Source organism: Rhea pennata, chromosome 1, assembly GCF_028389875.1.
Source record: "Rhea pennata isolate bPtePen1 chromosome 1, bPtePen1.pri, whole genome shotgun sequence".
NCBI classification, from domain to species: Eukaryota; Metazoa; Chordata; class Aves; order Rheiformes; family Rheidae; genus Rhea; species Rhea pennata.
The window spans coordinates 202382268-202401374 of record NC_084663.1 but is presented as its reverse complement, the minus strand read 5'-3'; the positions used below and the strand labels follow the sequence as shown (position 1 = coordinate 202401374).

Sequence of the window (19107 nt, the reverse complement as noted above, 5' to 3'; positions counted from 1 at the left end):
TGACCATCCAGAAGACAGAATTCAAATATTTAGACATAGGCACCTAAGGGCATCTGAGATGTCCTAAGATATTCTAAATGTTTGCACAGAACTGACAGACAGGAGGTAGGACTTACAGGAGACCCACATCATTTTGGACAACCAGCTGGAGGTATAGCATCTCACACAAATAAAATAGCATTGGTTGACCACATTTAGGTAGTTGAATCTCGTTATATATGCTAGCTTCAGATTAAGCTGAGTATCGCTATGGGTTCCATTGATTCACTGGAGTAGGTATTCCTTGATTACAGCAGGACTTTGGACACTCTATTCATATATAGAAAACAACACATAAAAACCTTAACTTAGAGACTCAATTCAGTTGCCTAAATACAGGCACCCAGTGCCATGTGTCCTGTAATATCGCAGATGCCTACAGTTACTGTTCCCGGACATGCTGCAGGTCCAGCGCCACACCTGGAGCCACTTGTGCGTAGCTCTGATACCAAGAGCATCACAGGTGGAATTAGATGTATATGTTAATGACAACAGGATCATGCTCAATTGCTTTCATCTCAGCTTGTAATGGCTTATTACAATATTAACGTATTATCACGAAGTAACTAGCTTCTGTTTCTTCAGTTAACTGCAATCGATTGAGTGAATTCGAAGAATTAGTATTATGCAGATAGGAAAGAGCTGGAGGAATTAATGGGAAGAACAATTAAAAATACTTTAGCTATCCTTTCTTATATGCCAGTAGTTCACTCTGATGTGTTGTCACTCCCAGCCCACAGTACATTTCCCCTTAGCTGCAATAGTATATATTTTTAAGGGGCTATGCTGTGACCTAGTAGTCACTGGGTTACAGGGAAAAGGACTATTTTCTCCTCTGGACAAACATCATGATCAAGGGTTAATTTTCATGCCTTTTTACAGGAAGAACACTCACAACGATGATGATTCAGAATGCTTTCTGAAGCTCTTTTTGATAACATTCATATATCCTGTTGGAATTTCCTTCTTATCTGTAGACTGATAGATCTGTAGACTGATATTTATGTGTAGCCCAATAGAGAGTTGAGTTTTTGTAGCTGTCACCATAAAATCCGTAACTTCCTCACGCCTGTGTAGGGAATCTAATTTGGCATAACAGGTCTCACAGGATAATACTGTGTTTAAAAATTAGGCTTTTGCAAGTATTATAGAAAGCAAATCATTGTTAACTGAATGTACTAAGATTCATTTGCATTGTTTATTCTTTAATTTCTTTACTTTTCATTTCAGGAGGAAAAGTAACGAGTGCTCAATCTACTTTACATGCATTCTCTACTTCCTCACCCTCTGTAACATTGCTTTTGGCCCTGATGGTTCCTTCCGCCACTTGGTGAAGACTTCAGACTTCATCGTTGTTGTTGTATGTTTGCTTTAGCTTGATGACACCCAGGGATGGAGTCTTATGTCTGTGGAAAAACTGGCAACCCAAGCTAATGCTCAAAGACCCATAGAAATACCTGTGGAGCACTTCGAGGAGTGCTGGGGATATGGTCAATTAATTCATCAGTTTTTTTTTTCTCTTCAGTTTCTTTTTTTAAAAAGTCCTCTGGGGAGGGGACACTTACTGGCCCAAAAATATGCAGGTTGTATGTAATAAACTTTTGTAAGCAAATGTAATTTCTGTCAAATGTACTTTACTTTTTTAATATATTTAATTTGGTGACCCAGTCATCTATCATTAGATGTTTGAACAGTGGTGTCTAGTACTGTACATCTGTTTGGTTTGGAAAAAAAATCTTTTTTAAAAAAGAGGAAAAGTTTGATACAGCTTTGTCTATTGCTTTTGTTGCATTCCCTGAGGTTGATTATTCGCACTAAAAAGACAGAAAGAGAGAAAAATATACTTCAGATATATAATCCACTCCAAAAGTACAAAGATTTTGTTCTGAAAAAGTACAAATACGTATTAAATTAGCAAAAATTTGTCAATGCAGTATTAGGCAGCACACTCAGAGAGTAAGAAAAGGGAGCAGAAAAGAATCTTGTTTCATTGCAAGATAGCCTGAAAATGATTAAACACAGACTTAAATGGAAACAAGTGCTATTGTTTTTCATCAAATGCCATGTGATGTAATGTTGAAGGAATCAGATATTTATTCTCAATAGTAAGTACAAAGTCTACTCCTAATGCATACAACAATGAAATACCCACTGAGCATTTAAGCATAATATATGCAAGCTGCCGAGTGGACGAATAAAACAATGCAAGCAGGTAAACCTAGTTTTTCCAACCACTTCTTAGTCATAAACATTCTTTTTCCTCCAAGTTCATTTTTTAGTAAAATTATGTACTTCCCATATTTGATAATTAAGCTAAAGCTCAGTTGGTTAGAGCATGGTGCTAATAATGCCAAGGTTGTGGGTTCAATCCCCATATGAGGCATTTGTTTGAGGGCTGGACTAGATGATCTCCAGAGGTCCCTTCCAACCTTACCAATTCTATGATTCTATGATTCTAAAGTATGTATGAAACCATATTATGAAGAGAACATTAACTTTTTATGAAATGTAGCCATTCACACATACAGACTCCAATAGGTTATGTTTTGGAGAATGGTGTCTCCAAAAAAATGCTTGGATAAATACTACTGAGCATCACCCCACTTATTTAGTTGACTGGTTCTATTTCTAGGGATCACTAGGTAGAAATTATTCTTGTAGGGACTGTGTGCTGTCCATTTTAATCTCAGTCTTGTTTGCTGTACCAAAAAGTTTTCCACTCAATAGACAATTTGGACATTTTTTTCTACCTTTAAACCAGAATGAACCCCAGTGTAAGTGGTGTGCGTGTTTGTATAATATAGTGTGTGTGGTGTTATGAGGAAGGGTGTTTTACTACCTAGGGATTGTGCCTAGGGTGAACGTTCTCTTGTCTAGGAAAAATCAAGTGTATGATGCTCAAAACAGTTTAACAGGTACGTCCTAATAGCATAGTTCTTCTAGCTGTCCATCCCTCTAATAGATTTGATGCAGATCTGTTTTGATTGATGGGTTCTGTGACAAAAATGTTATTATTTTGTTAGCTTTACAGTACACTCTAACTGTGCCCTTTCGTAGCACCTTTAAAAATAGTAGCCAAGAAAGTACAATGCAGATCATGTGCTTGGTAGATAAAGCTGGCTTTGACTAACTTAATTTTGTCTTTTGACTGTTTTGACAGTATAATTTTTCAGAGGTGATTCAGCTCATATCCTTGCTATCCACTAATAATATTAAATCAAACCCAAAAAAGAGGTTTTAAATGTCATCATGTTTCTAGGAAAGCAAAGGCACAATGACTAGCTGAGCATGAACTGTTATGTAGTTACAGACAGAAAAAGACTCTCTATCTCTGCTTTTGGAATAGGAGTTTGATGAGAGAAAGGAAGGTGGAATGCATCTTGCTGGTAGAGTAAACTCAAACAAAAATAGCTACATGCTGTGATGTGCAAAACAGCAGCATTTCCACTGTGCAGAGAACTTGCATTAGCAGACCATCATGTTTCAGAGGATTAAAATCAACAAGAATAAAGTGATGAACCAAAAAGTAAAATGGCTATTTTATCAATCAGCTAAGCATAATTCCCTCTATTTTTTATACAGTTGCTTGCCAATGCGGTTCATTTCAGAGTATTCAGAAAGGTTACAATCACTGCTGGTGGCACAATCCACTGCTGGTTAAACAACTCTATGAATACAGAAAATGGCTGTGCTTTGTAAGACGAATAAAACTCTGATAAAGACATAGAGCTGCATCCTGTAATATTTCAACCTGTAGTATCAAGATATAGATAAAAATACTGAACATACCATCAGGTAATGTAGTTGTATTGCAGGGACAAAAAGGGGTATGTTTTATATTTAACATGAACAGAATATGTATTTTGCATCTTAAATATATGAATAAACATGTTTTAAATGTTTAAGTACCTATGTATTACATATTTGTTACTTTGTAGAAGATGTTTCCTTATCATGACATTTTACCTTTTATTTTTTAGCTGCAATGGAGAGCTCTTCCTTCTTTTCATGTAAAAGGTTGTAATAGTGCAGTCTAGCGTCACTGAGGAGACTGTATTTTTGTACATGCCACAAGACATGTTTGGGTAAAAATAGTTAGAAAGAAACTTTGTTGCCGACTAAAAGAAAGTTACTGTCATGGCCCATATCAAAATGTTAGATATATTGTATACAATCTGTATATATACTATATATAATGGTATATACTACATGGAAGACACAGTAATATAATAGTTCCTGTGTACTGTTCTTGTAACATTAGATCTTTTTAATAAATAATTCTCTTTTTATTGACTTTTACCTTATCTCCTGTCAGCTTCTGAATTATATTCGTAGAGGACAGGGTGATGTGAACATTTCGGATTCCAACAGCAACAATCTTCCAGTTACACAACTTTCAGAAAGAATATGATGAATCTGCAATAGTGAATCTGGACAATGGAGCCATTAAAATCACATAATGTTTGGTACCTTTCTAATTTCAAGTATATATTGGTTTATCTGGTCTGATATGTCTTTTATAATTAAATAATTGAAAGCCTCAAGAAGGCTTGAACTATTAATGTGACAATTTTACCTAATAAACAAAACAATAATAAACAAAATTACCTAATAAATTATGTTGCAGAATAAGTCTGCAACATAAATTACCTTCTGAGATAAAGTTTTCTGCATTTTTAAAAATAATGAAAAAAGATGCTCTATAAGGAAGCCACCAAGGGTAATCCACTATGTACACTGAAGTATTAAGTGGTTTCCAGGACACTCTGACAAATGTAATGTTCTTTCAGGTGTCACTGAGACCCCATGGCTGTGCAGACAAAAAATCACAGCATGACTCTTTCATGTTCTATTGAAAACCTTAGTTGCTTTGTCTTACACTTGAAACATTTTGTGTGAGAAATCACAAGAAAAAAGTTTTCAGAAATACACACATCCTTTTTGTGGAAAAAAAATGCAAAAATGGAGAACACAATTATGGCAAATGTATTTCTTTTTTTTGAGTTTTTTTTTTGAGTTTTTAATAATCCCCAATCACTGCTTTATGAAATGCATATTTATAAGAGTAAATGACTTTGCAACACAATAATAAGTTAAAAAGCTCATTCTGGAAATAAAAATAGATTGCCACAGTCTCCAGTTGAACTGAGACTTCAATTACAAAATGGCCGTTGCTTAAATAGCATATTATATCAGGACTCCCATTAAATTGTTTACAAATGTCACAGAAAACTGCAATGACCTGTTTTTGCTGACGTGGAGAAGAGTGCATATTGAAAATCCATATCCTAGCCGAACTTCTATCAAACTGTAATCCACACTTGGCCTGTTATGGCCATCATCCCAATTCCTCTGAAGATGAAAGACATTTTCCTTCTTAATTACTTCCTACGTTCTGCAGCAAAACAATGTCAGTGGTAAGAGAAAACGAACAGCATTTTACCACGGTTAGCTGGCTTTAGGCCCTCAGCATGTTTGCACACGGGCTGCTTCTGAAAGTGCTGGTCTGGCTTTGTAACATCAGGGACTTTTCACTTGCTTCCAGTAAAAACAAACAGGAGACCTGACTTTGCCAATGTTGTGGTGCATTTTTTTTAACACTTTGTACAAGATACTGATAGTGTATATACATTAAGCCTAGAAAAAGCTAAAAATGCAAGCCTAGGAAAAAAAATCAATAGTATTAACTAAATATGTCAGCTCACATAAGAAACCTTCTTGCTTCTTCTTTTATTATGATCAAGTTGATATGTCTGGCTGGAGAAAAACACTTTCCTTCCCTTTTGGTCTTTTTTCCCCCACTTTTAGGCCCAAACTAATCATTTATAAAAAACACCAAGTTTCTTTCTAAAAGATATGGTTATCAAGACGAATAGCAAAGGCAAGCATTGCACACGTGTTAGTCAGAAATGAAAGTATCAGCATATTTTGGTTTCATAACAAACATAAGAAAGTAAATTGCATCAACTTCCTTTCAGTAACAGAAAATATATGAATAAAAGGATACTGAAAGCATCTGAAGCATGTCTGGGTCAAAGGTTTAGTGAATACTATTCTACTGTGAGCTGCCTTGCCCTGACGCCTGGCTGAGCAAGCATTTCCCTTTTATAATGAAACCATCTCTTATCTCCTACAAAAAGGAACTTTTTAAGGCAGGATAATAGAACAGCGTCTTCAGATATTCCTTTCAAACTCCATCAAATCACTGAGTTAGAAAAGAAGTCTCAAATCAATTTGCTTAGTTTTGTATAATATGTATGCCCCAATCTATCGTTATTTTGGAGAGTCATTCTAGGTGATGGAAACATTTTATCTGTATACTTCTTCAAAGTGAGAAGTTGCACAAGTGCCTTAGGTGAAAAAGCTGAATGCCTGCTCTGCTCTGACCACTAGATGATAATACATGGGCTGTCAGATGGATTGGTGAAGGTAATGCAGGAGCGTAATATTCATTCTTTTCTAACAGAGAAAATTCTAGTACAAAATGTTGATGTTTTTTGATCATTCTACATTCATTTTAAGTTTTGTTGGGAAAAAACATGACTCTTTGGAAGAGAGAAAGAGTTCCACCAAAGAGCTGAAAGTTTTTGAAAGAAATTGGTGCTAGGTAAACTGAGCTGCACTGGGTCAATACTGGTCAGCCAGGCCCAAATTAAACTTCCCAAATCAAGACAAGTAGATCAATGGTGCAGCGTAACTCAGCAAAACAGTCTGGAAAGAGATCATTGAAAGAATGTCAAAAGTGACTGAAAGTGTAGGAAGTGAGAATGACAGCTCGTAGGGTTAGCATGCCTCCTTGTCGCAGTCCTGGGCCTCAGCCACAATTAAATCATTCCAGTTTTAAAATTGGATGAACTCTGCTTGATTTGATGGAAGTTAGACTGGAGCGATCCAGTAAGGAATTATGGGAACTGTATCAGATCAGCTATAATCAAAGTTCTTTCAAGTCTGTTAAAAACATGAACACAGACATATGTACCAAAACTGGTCGAAATTTCATCAATAATGAGCCAAATCATAATGTTAGGCAGTGTCATACTGACCAGCAGGAGGATGCCTGCTAGTATATAGCATAATTCAGTCACTAATGTTAACTATGCATCATTTGTACGTACATTGCAGGAAAACAGAAGCTGTGGCAAACACCACAAGCAACGAAGAGACAGTAAATGATGAGAAACCGAAAGGAGTCAATGAACAAGGCAAAGATAAAACAACCATTGTATAAATCTGAGCGTGAGGTCACACCAGAGTTCCCAGGTATCAATCCAGTTTGTTCTCAGCCCATAAATAAGTCAGTGGCTCAATAGCTGAGTTAATAATTTATGAGAGGTAGCTCTCAGCCGAAACAAGTTGCGTGACTAAAGGAGACAATTTTTGGTGGGAAAAATAGTCTGGCTTTAGGATAACTAATACAAGAAAGGACATTCATTCTATTTTTTGTTATTCAGTAACAATAATACTGCAGTCCTCAATGTATTGAGCATGATCATAATTTCCTAAAGAACATTCAGTAATGTCATTGTCCACCAGGTTTGTGATTCACACCCTTCTTTTCCTTATTTTTGCCACTATCCCCTTACCCTACCCCAAATCATCCAGGGTCATTGAGTGTCCCTCCTGCCCCAGTCAGAGTTATGATACTGTAGCCCTTCACTCTCCCCCTTGCCAGTCATAGGCCGCTCCTTCTTCGTCCCTATTTCCCATCCCATGACAAAGCGCAAAAGGGTACATGAATGAATAGAAAACAAGGAGATATATAAAAAAAAAAAAGGAGAAATCCACAGCTCCAGCTTCCCACAGGGATAGCCTGGAGCTCCCTCAGCACCTTGTCTTAACAGTGTTTGCCTTGCAGCAAGCCATCTCCAAAGGGCAAGCCTCTTCCCCTCCAAGCACACAAGAGAGGAGGCACGTTTCCCCAGCTGAGCATAACTGCACTAGATTTCCCATAAAGTTTAGCTAGGATACCATTGTCCTGGGTTGCTATTTGTCAACACTTTCTAACTTTTTGCAGGGAATAGAAATTACTCCCACGGCTTTTGAATGCGAAGCACAAGCAAAAGGAATTTCATCACTACAAATTTCTCTTGAAAAAAATTTGGGTACCCAGAGTACCCACAAAAGTAAACATCAGTCTTTAATGATCATCACAAAAGCTTTAGCCTGTACACAGATAATGCTGGCAGGTTGCAGTAAGTGGAGGTATTCATAGAATCATAGAATCAATAAGGTTGGAAAGGACCTCTGGAGATCATCTAGTCCATCCTCCCTGCTCAAGCAGGGTCACCTAGAGCATGTTAGACAGGGTTGCATCCAGGCGGGCCTTGAAGATTTCCAGAGAAGGAGACTCCACAACCTGCTCCAGTGCTCCGTCACTCTCACAGGGAAGAAATTCCCCCTCACGCTCAGGTGGAAGGAACTTCCTGTTGTTCAACTTCTTCCCATTGCCTCTTGTCCTGTCACATGGAATAACTGAAAAGAGTTTGTCCCCGTCCCCTTGACACCCTCCCTTCAGGTACCTGTACACATTGATCAGATCCCCCCTCAGTCTTCTCTTCCCCAGGCTGAAGAGGCCCAGCTCTCGCAGCCGTTCCTCATAGGGCAGGTGCTCCAGCCCTCTGATCATCTTCATAGCCGTACGTTAGACTCTCTCCAGTAGCTCCACAAGAAATAGGCTTGTAGTGCCAAAAATTTAATCATATTTCTAAATCAGAAATGGCTTGAATATTGCTGGATCTCTGCAAGTTCAGCTTGTGATCTTTCCTTTGTCTTTCCTTTGGATCATTTTTTTTAGTCTCTGATCATTTCTTTAAATTTCTGACTTATTAAGAGCTATGAGACTAAAAGTCCTTCAGCATAAGTGATCTGCAGCATCTTAGTCATTAGTTTGGTGGTGTACTGCCAAACATACTGTTTGCTCATGGAATAGCTACTCCCCTGATCCCTTCCCTCCACTAAAAAAAAAATATTAGCTTCAAGAACTACAATGGGATAACGCGTCATTTCCTGTTCTAAATGGGGGCTGAATGTTGTTTAATTCTAGTCAAGGAGTACAGCTGTTAAGATACTGTAAAAAACTAAAAAAGGTGAAAAAATTTGGGACAACAAACTTTGCAAAAGCCAGCAGGGCTTCTGGCATAGTCCAGCAAAGAAACCAAACCAAAATGAAATTATCTGACCCACCCACCCACCTACCATTCTCCATCTAGATGATTTGGGGACAGGGGGCGTCTCATACACTGAAACACCTTAATTTGTTGAATTTCAGCAGTGTAGAAAAGGGAAGCAACAGGATTTCTGTGTAGTTTGCAGTTGACGCTGCCAATTTTGTATAGCTCAGAGGTAAGATGAGGGACATCTGGCCACCTTAAATCTCCTTTAAACATCTAAATCTCAAAATTATGATGATACTAAGCCCTTTCCAGGATTTAGATGTCACGCAATGGTGAAGCACTCAACAAGGGCTGCAAAACACTGAGTCAGGCATCGAAAAGGTAGCAGACAAATTTTAGCGCAGATAAATGTAAGTTGGAGAAAAATAATGTAAGCTGTGCTTACATCATGCTGAGTGTGGAACTGACAGCTGATATTCAGGAAGGAGATTTTGGAGTTATCATCAACAAGAGTCAGAAACCTATGGCTTAACATACAGCAGATGCTAAAATGTAGTAAAAGTTTGGCATTATCAGGAAGATTATCAAGAGTGTGATGAAACATCATTTTTCTATCACTTAACATTTTGGTCCAGTGCTGTGGGTACTTGAGGTCTCCACATCTCAGAAAGGACGTAGTAGACTTAGGGAAGGTGAAGAGAAAGACAACTGAATTGATCAAGCGGATTGCCTAGAACATTTCCCTCCTGAGGAGAGACTAAAAAGGATAGGGCTCTCTGGACAGAAGCAGGCAATGGACAAGGTAAATCTAAAACTGTCATTTAGTAGATCCCACAGTACAAGAACTTGAGACCACCAGCTGAAACTAATAGGGGATTAGTTTAAAACTTATGAAAGAAAATACTTCTTTCTACAGACAGTAGTAAACTTCCTTGAATTTGTTGTCATATGAGATGATGGAAGGAGACAACATCATCAGGTTCAAAAAAGGATTAGACAAGTTGTCTCCTGATACAGAAAACTCTTGGCAGGAATGTATCCTATAATATCCCAGAAAGCAATTGTGGATCCTGGGCAATGGGCTAGGTAAAGCTGTCAGGCTCATGTGCTCCCACTAAATGGCATCTCCTGTTACCACTGTGAGAGACAGAGCTCTGGGTTAGAAGAACCACTGATCTGACCTGGAAGGACAGAAGGATGGGTATTTTTTCAAAATTACCTGTACTAGACAGGCTTAGACCACAGGCCTCCAATATTCTGCTTGTGGTTCCCCAGTGTCCCAAATATCTATGTAGGTCTATTTTCCACATTTTCATTCTTATAGGTCAACATAAAAGATATTTTCAGAAAATGCCAGCTAGACAGAATACAAATATAACTAAGATGTCTCACTATTTCTTCCTCATCACACTCTAACCATCGGTGTGTCATGTACATCAGTGTCTCAGGTACAGTGCCTGAGGGACTGCAAAAGTTTGTAGGCGATAACTTCCAAACCTGTCCTCTTCCTGCCTGGAAACTGTGGAACCAAAGTCTTCAAGTTAGCACCCTAAGTTAAAGAGCTTTCTCCGTCCAAAGAACAGTTAACTGTTCACATAAAAAGCAGGAGATATAACAGGAGGTATTGAAATGGCACTGCTCCAGAATATCCTCTTTTTCCAGAGCTAGAGCAAACAAATCTGTTCCCAGACATGTGACACAAGTCCAGAAAATGAGGTATTTGAGATCTATGAAAACCTTAGCTGGATTTTTAAATTGTTTGTGTAGAAGAAAAATCACATTTGCTTCTGTTGTACAAAGGGACACTCACAGGCATGTACTGGAAACTCATGAACTTTACCCAGGATACTGAAACCACCCTTCCCATGCATACATAAAATGTAGGAGCTCAGACTGAATCTCCAGAAACAAAGACCAGCATTTCCACAGAAGATTTTGTTTTAAATCCTTATTATTGTTTTAATTATTATTTTTCAAGCTTATGGTAGTGGTTGTAGGCCATCAATGTAACCTGAAAATAATTAACAAAAGAAGGAATGCAAAACTCTACTGAGAATTTTCCTATCTCTGCACCCTTCCTTAAGCTACACACAGAGCCTGAGAGAGTTTTACGTAAGATTGCAGAGGCAAAAACAAATATGTCTTACAGAGTCTTTTACAACTAAGAACATCACATTTAGTGCCAGGCCATCAGAGAATGGAGAAAATGAAAATGCAGTGTTTTTCCTTTCTCTTTTATGCTGAATGCTCTAAGTGGAATGATTTTGGCTTAATGTAGAAAAGATGCCTGATTGATGTAGGTTATAATTTTAAAACTTAGTTTTCTGCTTCTGAGTACACACATACTCACTAATTAACTTGAACAGCAGTTTATAAGACCACTTTTGACTCTGCCCATTTAATGAACAAAATCCAATCAACCAGCCTGTTAGCGTAAATGGAAAATACATGTCTGCAAGAATGATAAATAACTGATTGCCATAGTGATTAGCATAACGTGCCTCCTGGGAAGCTATTTGGCATTCAGCTTTCACTAGCACTTTTTAAGGATTGATGCAAGTCTTGGTGTGCTTTGCATTGGACTTGCAGCTTACTTAAATAGGAAGAAATCTTTCCAGATCTGATGACTGACATTTTCATTTTAACCTTTGCATTTCTGTTTATAAGAAAATGAATCATATTTTCCAAACTGCTGTGGGTGTTTTCACATAAAATGTATGTTTGGCTCATTCCATAAAAAAACAAATTTACTTTTAGTGGTCCCAGACGTTCCAAACTCTGTAACTGAGCTCATCTAGCCTCAGTAAAACTGTTGCTGACTCACTGTTAAGTTACCAATGACTCTAGAGGCTGTGTGCTGTACTCTGGAAGTCTTTAGAGCCATTTTATACTTCAACTGACTGGGCTGCAGATACATCCAATGATTAAATATACTAGATGATTCCCTGGAAAAATGAACTGCCTGATATTTTTCATACACCTGAGCTAATCTAAAATGATACTAACAGACCACAGAACATCTAGATTTGAAAGTTGTACCATTCATTTACTCGTTTTTATTCCTTTACTGCAGTTCCAAGCAGGACTCTACTTTAGCATATTGGTCCATATTGTCATACTAACTTCTTATGTGACAGACAAAATCCCTGCAAAAGCAGTCTGGAAGGCTCTGCAGGAAGCTGCCTTGTCTTGCACTGATTTGACAGCACTGTGACCACAGATCCTCCCGACCTGCAGGAACTTGGATCGCTGTATCAGACCAGGTCAACTCACACAAGTGTTTGAGCTATCTCCTGAGCTCTTAAGGCACTGAGCTATCATTTTCAGAAATTACCTCATAAAAGTAAATACCTTCTGTTCAGCATTTTCAAAAATTGGGCTATTTCCACAGTGGCACCTAAGTATAAATGCAAATTGCTATTTTATAAAACCCAAATAAAAACTAGGATCTTTGTATTTATAAATATTGTGGAAATAAGAATGAGAAATCAGTGCAAGAATGTGTAACGGAAGAAAGTGTAAAAACTATTCCATAGCACATAATTATAAAGCTCAGAAATTGCATAATGCTAGTCAAAAAAAAAAAAAAAAAAAAAAAAAAAAAACAGCAAATGAGGAATTATCTTAAATTTTCTATTTGGTGAATTTGAAATGTTTCTTGGACATTCTTCCTTTGTTAATAGGAGACACGCAGGATTCCTATGGGATCCTACCAGCCTGTCAGCTTTCTGGCTGCCCTACCTGAAACAGCTCACTCTTAACTGCAGGAACAAGGTGCCAGTGAAGGGCTTGCTCCGTTCTTGTCCTTTTTCATATGTGAAGATTAAGGACTTCTCCACTCACTAGCAGTACCAGGCTTTGCTGAAGACAAAATCTTGATCTTCATTCTGATCTTCAACAGCTGTTAACTTAGTAACTGCTGAGAGCTGAGCTTTAGCTGACCAGCTCTTGCAGAGCCCTGCGTGATGGGCTTTGGGGCAGAGCACGCCCACTCTGCCCTAAAACGCACCTGGAGATGGGCTCACAGGCAGGTCGCAGGGCTTCGATGGCGTGCGAGTGTTGAACCTGCTGAAAAATATGATTCATTTTATATAAAACAGAATAAATGTCTTGGAAGGCTTTATCTTCCTCACAGCCCTTGGAAACAGCTTCAGAGGCAGATTTCCTGAATGTCCATTGAGTATCCCAGGATGGCCTATGTGCAACTTAAATGTATTAAATGTATTCACATTTACATTATACAAGCATGCAAAAAGGAGATACACTATACTACTCTTCATTTAGTCAGTGTTTATAAAGGTGTCCAAAACAGTGAAATGTCCTCATTGAATAAAAACTCTGAAAATACAAACAGAAGCATTCATTAAACTTGAAATGTCAATACATTTTAAAGAGTTTAAACTAAAAATATCTAGGCTCAAGTTTAAGTTTAAAATTGATTCTGATCACTGAAGTATCGTCTGAATGATACTTTCTGACTTGAACACTTCAAGAGTAATCAGTAAAAACAGCCCGCTTGTTTTGTGACTGGGAGGTTTAAGAGAGGAAAGGGAGTTGTCTGCGATGACAAGATGAGAAAAAAGGGTAATTACATTTGGAGATTGAAAGAAGCCACCAGTGAGATAGTCGCCTTAAAAGGAAAAGTCAGAATACAAAACCATGAAAAAGTTTAAATATCAGAACGTTCCCTCTGACAATGAGAGCAATTAGTCAGTCTCCTGAAATAGCCTTCTTATACCAGTAAACGTTTAAAATTAGAGACTGAGACAATTCAAAAAATAAATAAATTACATTGCAACAGCACATATAAAGCTGACAGTTAATGCCCATAGAAATAGCTGTAAAACTCAATATATTAATAAAGAATAAGAGCAAAGCAAAGAATAACAATTCTTAAAGACCAAAGTTCAAAGAAATAATTTTCCACTACAAAAAAGGAGATAACTTCTTTCCAAGCTTGCCAAAAACATTCTGTGTGGTTTTCTGAATTATTTGATATTTTTCAGATCAAATAAATTTTCCAAACTGACGTTTCAGAATAGTGTTGAAAATGATAGTGATCTCTTTTGTCCTTACTCTGTATTAAACTCGGTTTTATTAGAATCGTTGACTCTAATTGAAATCGTCACTTTGTGTCAACACTCTGTAATAATGTCAGCTTGTCTTAGACCTTCTTTCTGGCACTCAGATTCAAACAGGGAATAGCCTGTTACACTCTTCGGTTTAAATCTGGGCCTATGCCAGTGAAAAGGCATTTTCCAGTCAGTTCTATAATACCTATATTTCCGCCCAAGGCTGAAATTCCAGTATTTCCCATAGTATTTTCAAATTCTAAGATTTCCCCAGATATTACAGCAGGAAAAAATAGGAGCTTACTATTTCTTCCACTGTGATGTAGTGCTTGTACATACAATTTGCATTCATTGTCAGACACACATGCAGACATGCACATAGGTGTCAAGTACCTAAGTAAATATATATTGACATTGTCATTAGGGCTTTTTATCTATCCTTGAATTCTTTCAAAACATTATTGCTTAATATACAATATTACAGTGCCTAATTAAGCAAGAAGTGGCTAGGATAGATGGTGACCTTTTCTAAGTAATTTCCATACGTAACATGCTGCATGAACCGTGAAATTCCAGTTCTTGAATGAAACCTATCAAAAAAATCGTTCTTTTTCATACTGCAATTCTGGAGCACTGTGTAAATGACTAGGATCTTTAAGGCAAAATCATGGTGTGTGACATTTCATTTCCATAACCTTTTCATTCCATGAAAGTATGTTTTTAATGGTACAAACCTTGTAAAATATGAATGATTTTGCAGAATGTGACAAAATTTATAAGGCAATATACTCATCATCATTTATAAGAATACCTTTTATAAGTGCACTCCAGGTATAAAGAGACAGTTCTATTGGAAAGGTGAAACATTCAAAAAGGTATGCAAAATAAGTGGTGATTTGTGTATGGGTTCATTGTGTTATTAACTTGAAAAATAGTTCTGCTTCAAAGAAAATGTCACTGAGCACTGTAAAGTTTTCAAGTATGGTACAACTCTAAGTAACAAAGAACCGTTTTAGGCAAAGATGATTTGTCACATAGAGGAAAATTGTAAACGCTCTGTCTTGCACTTAGGCCCATCTTTCACACTGATCCTGCAAAGAACCTGACTATATATCCTATAATTGTAAAGACTGCTGATGTATAGGTAACAGCAATCAGGTTTTCAGCATATAAATCAGTTCAGGAGGACATTTTCTGGTTTCTGATATCAGGATAAAGTTCATTTCCATTTAAAAAAATGAAAGAAAAGAACCCTCTTTTCTAACTATTCAGGCTGTGCAGTAGGATATTCCGCTTGTTTTGTGGCTGGGAGGTTTAAGGGAGGAAAGGGAGTTGCCTGCGATGATGAGAAAAAAATGATTCTGCTTAAGGCAGAAGAGTGGAAACTCAAGATATGTGGATTTCTTTCCTCGTCCCTTTCCACCTTTCCACCTCTCCTTTCAACATGTAACTTCCAGTAATATCAAATTCTTCTAATTTATAGAATAAGTAGCTGGCCTGGAAATTACAATTAGCACATTAAGTATCTGAGATGCTAAATTCTTGAAATGATTTTGAGAAATTCACGACGGGATGTCATGGTGTAGCTCTCCATTTCCTAGCCAGTACCTTAGGAAGAGCTTATTTCTTCCCTTTGACAGAAGCGACTAGCTCAAACGTTGAGGGAGAGACAGATGAACCTACCGCCTCTAAGGGATGGAGCTCGTATAACAACACTCCTCCCCGGCACGCACACCGGCGCAAAGGGAGGCGATGGGGAAGGAGTAGTGCTGGGTAATCACAACCTAACGCAAGGGTGGTTCTTGGGAAGACTATCAGGAAAATGAGGAGGGGGGGAATTAACATATTTGGAAACCACCCAAAACATATTTGGAAACCACCCAAGGCTGGTTATATCACAATCTGTGTAAAAGACGGGTATTTTACCTCATAAGACTCTAAGGCGTCAGGATCACAACCTATTTTTAGAAATCTCAGAGACCACACAAACTAATTAATTCATGGCCTATCTAAAATCACAGCCTGTATGTCACTTTTGCAAAGGAGCAAGCATTTGTTTGTAATGTCGTTTGAGACTTTCCGATTAGAATTACAATGTACATGTATTCATTCCTACAGGTGTTTCTGAGATGTTAATATTCATCTCAGAAGCTGATGCTCATTAGATTTTAGATGCCTTGAAATGTTGAAGTCTTGATATGCCAGTCTCATAATTCTATTTAATTTAGGTGTCCTGTCAAACAGGCTTTTTTTTCAGTTTTTTAATTATGTAACTTTATGCTTACTCATCTTCTCTATTTCACTTCTGCTACAATTACTTCTCTTTTCAAGTTAAAAATATTTTAGTTGAACATGGTACAAAGACAAGTTTTTTCCAAAACACATATTTCTCTAAAACTTACAGTTAAATCAATTAACTGCTCAAAGTAAACTAGATCCAATAATGGTCCTATTTTAAAGTTAAATTGCATTCCAGGTGCCTGGTATAATGAAATGAAAAAGATATATTACAGTCCTTTAGAAAAACATTGGCAAAATGTAGCAGTTTTAGACAAGGGGAAGGTGAGAGTAGCGACGAAGTATTCACTTGGGTTATGAGAGCCAACAGCTCAATTAAAACAAATTTTTCAGGGCATGGAAAGGCGAGAGAGGATAAGTGAAAAGACTCACAGGTCAACAGTTTATTCAACTTAAAACTCTTCGTGAGGTGCAAGAGAATACTAAGACCGTTCTGTCTCTCTACATCAAAGTTATCAGTACCGTCGAAAAGCAGCTTGCCCTGCTTCAGTTGCAGTATCAGCAGCAGGTCGCTGGGAGCTTTGAGTTCAGTGCTTTCTTTACAGGAGGAGTTTGCAGGAGCTGTCTCTCGTTGTGTTATATTATAGCTTCCCGGATAATTAAGCTCTGCCTTGTGATGATGACTTCTACTCTCCTTCTCCCTGCTATTTTGTAATTGTAAAATAAGTGTTTGGAAATTTTTTGCTGGTCCATTTTAGAGCTATGGAATAAGGATATTAGGGAATACAGCCAGAGGCTGACTTTCAGTTTATCACGAAACACATCCTTGCAAAGGAGGACTGTGACATTTGCCCTAATGTTTATGCCAGCTTAGCTTGGAGGCTTTCCAGTAGTTTATTCTATTGTTGTTCCCTCCCCTCAAATACTTAAGTTCTAATTCTTATATGTTTCCACAGTTTGTTTATGACCTTCCTTATCTTGATGAAGTCAGCAAATATAGATACAGCTCAAATTTAAATCTCTTGATTTGGAGGAGACCAAATTTCTCAAGAACTGTCTTTTTCCTTTCTGATCATCTAGATGAAACTGGCTGGCATTTACTAAAAAAGTCTGCTCTTCATAAAGTGTACATATATGACAGATTTTTACATGGAAATTGAGCCACTGTTGCATGACTCTGAATGCTAATAGCTTAGATAAGACGAATGAAGCCCTGATGTTGATCCCTGCCAATAATCAATTAAATCACATATTTATGAGGTACTGAAATTCTCCCAGATGGTCTGAGCATCTCTCAACCCACAGTTATTCCCTCTTCCTAGGAATAAAGTCATTTCTCTCTGACCTAACGAATATTTGGTATAACCACTGTCACAGGAAGGAAAGAAAGAAAGAGCCTAACCTCACAGTAACTTATGGCTTAACAGAGGGGGAGGTAGAAATTTTTTGTATCCTGGTTAGCACTTTAATAGGGGGACCTGGGAGGAAATATAATTTGTGATGTTAGATAAAACAGGCAAAAACATAACATGATTCAGTGGTTGGAAGCTGAAGTTAAATGAATTCAGATTAGAAACAACATACACATTTTTAACAGCAAGAATAAATACTGGAAAAACTGGTATCTAGCAGACTCCACCATGCTTAGACACCTACTAGTGTAGGTAGCGAGGTACAGCAAGAAGTAAAGGCTCTGCAAGGGAATTTCAGGTCAAATATTCTGATCTGTCTTAGCCAGAAAGTTAATGACCATGACATTCTCACCTGTTCCAAAAACCTGTAATCTGTATAAGCTGAAAAAAAAATTGCAGGAGCCCTCTGCCCATCTGCAGAGTGGTGAGGCAAGAGATAGACCTGGCAGATCCCTCTGCAGGAGATAGATAGACCTAGCAGATCCCTCTGCAGACCTGCCTTGGCAGCGGGAGCAACAGAGCTGTACTGCACCGGGCTGAGCTTTTGAAAATACAATTTCAACAACTTCAGTATTTAAAACTGACTTTAAACAGTTTCCCATACAATTTTACCTGTAAATGTAATACAAATGTCCTGATGTTCATAAGCAATATCTTATAATTCTAATTTGTAGGAATTTCCCAGAATACTAAAGCATATGATACATCCAAGTTTCACTCTTTAACGGGGCTTAAAAGGAGGTTTCTGACTAATTAAAATCAAATGGGAATAACAAAACCCTTATCTCAGAGCAGAAAGTAAGAGAAAAATAGCCAGGCGTTTTACCCTTCAGATAGGTTTGCTTTAGCATTTCAAGCCATTTCATGCTAACAGGTCTCATTTCCCTGATGTAATTAGTAAAAGAAACAACAATTACCTTCAGGTTCATTAAATAAATTGGCACTGTTACTCGTTGTGAAGTTAATGATCAGTAATGCAGATGATTGTTATGGACACACTTAGTACAGCTTTTGGTATTCCGCAGCAATACTTTACCAAAGAGAGTATTACTCTGCTTTTAAATTTTGTCATTCACACAGATGAATGTTTTCAGCTTTTTCATTTAGTAAGTGAAAATTGTTCTAACTGGGAGTGCATTTTGTAGTCTAATTAAGCCAAAGGTTTTTTAGAGTACAATAAATGAACAGTCTTATGCCTATGTCTATAAAAGAGCTTTTGCTTATATTCATGTC

The 19107-nt window shown here is 37.5% G+C and overlaps 1 protein-coding gene across 1 annotated transcript in view; it reads left to right on the top strand.

The window, feature by feature from the left end:
* Positions 1-4256, top strand: part of CNTN5 (contactin 5) — a 660492-nt gene extending 656236 nt beyond the window's left edge. The window contains exon 26 of the mRNA XM_062567302.1: positions 1270-4256. Coding sequence (XP_062423286.1) covers positions 1270-1373 — 104 coding nt within the window. The 3' untranslated portion in view covers positions 1374-4256. The remainder of the gene's footprint in view (positions 1-1269) is intronic.
* Positions 4257-19107: the final 14851 nt, after the last annotated feature.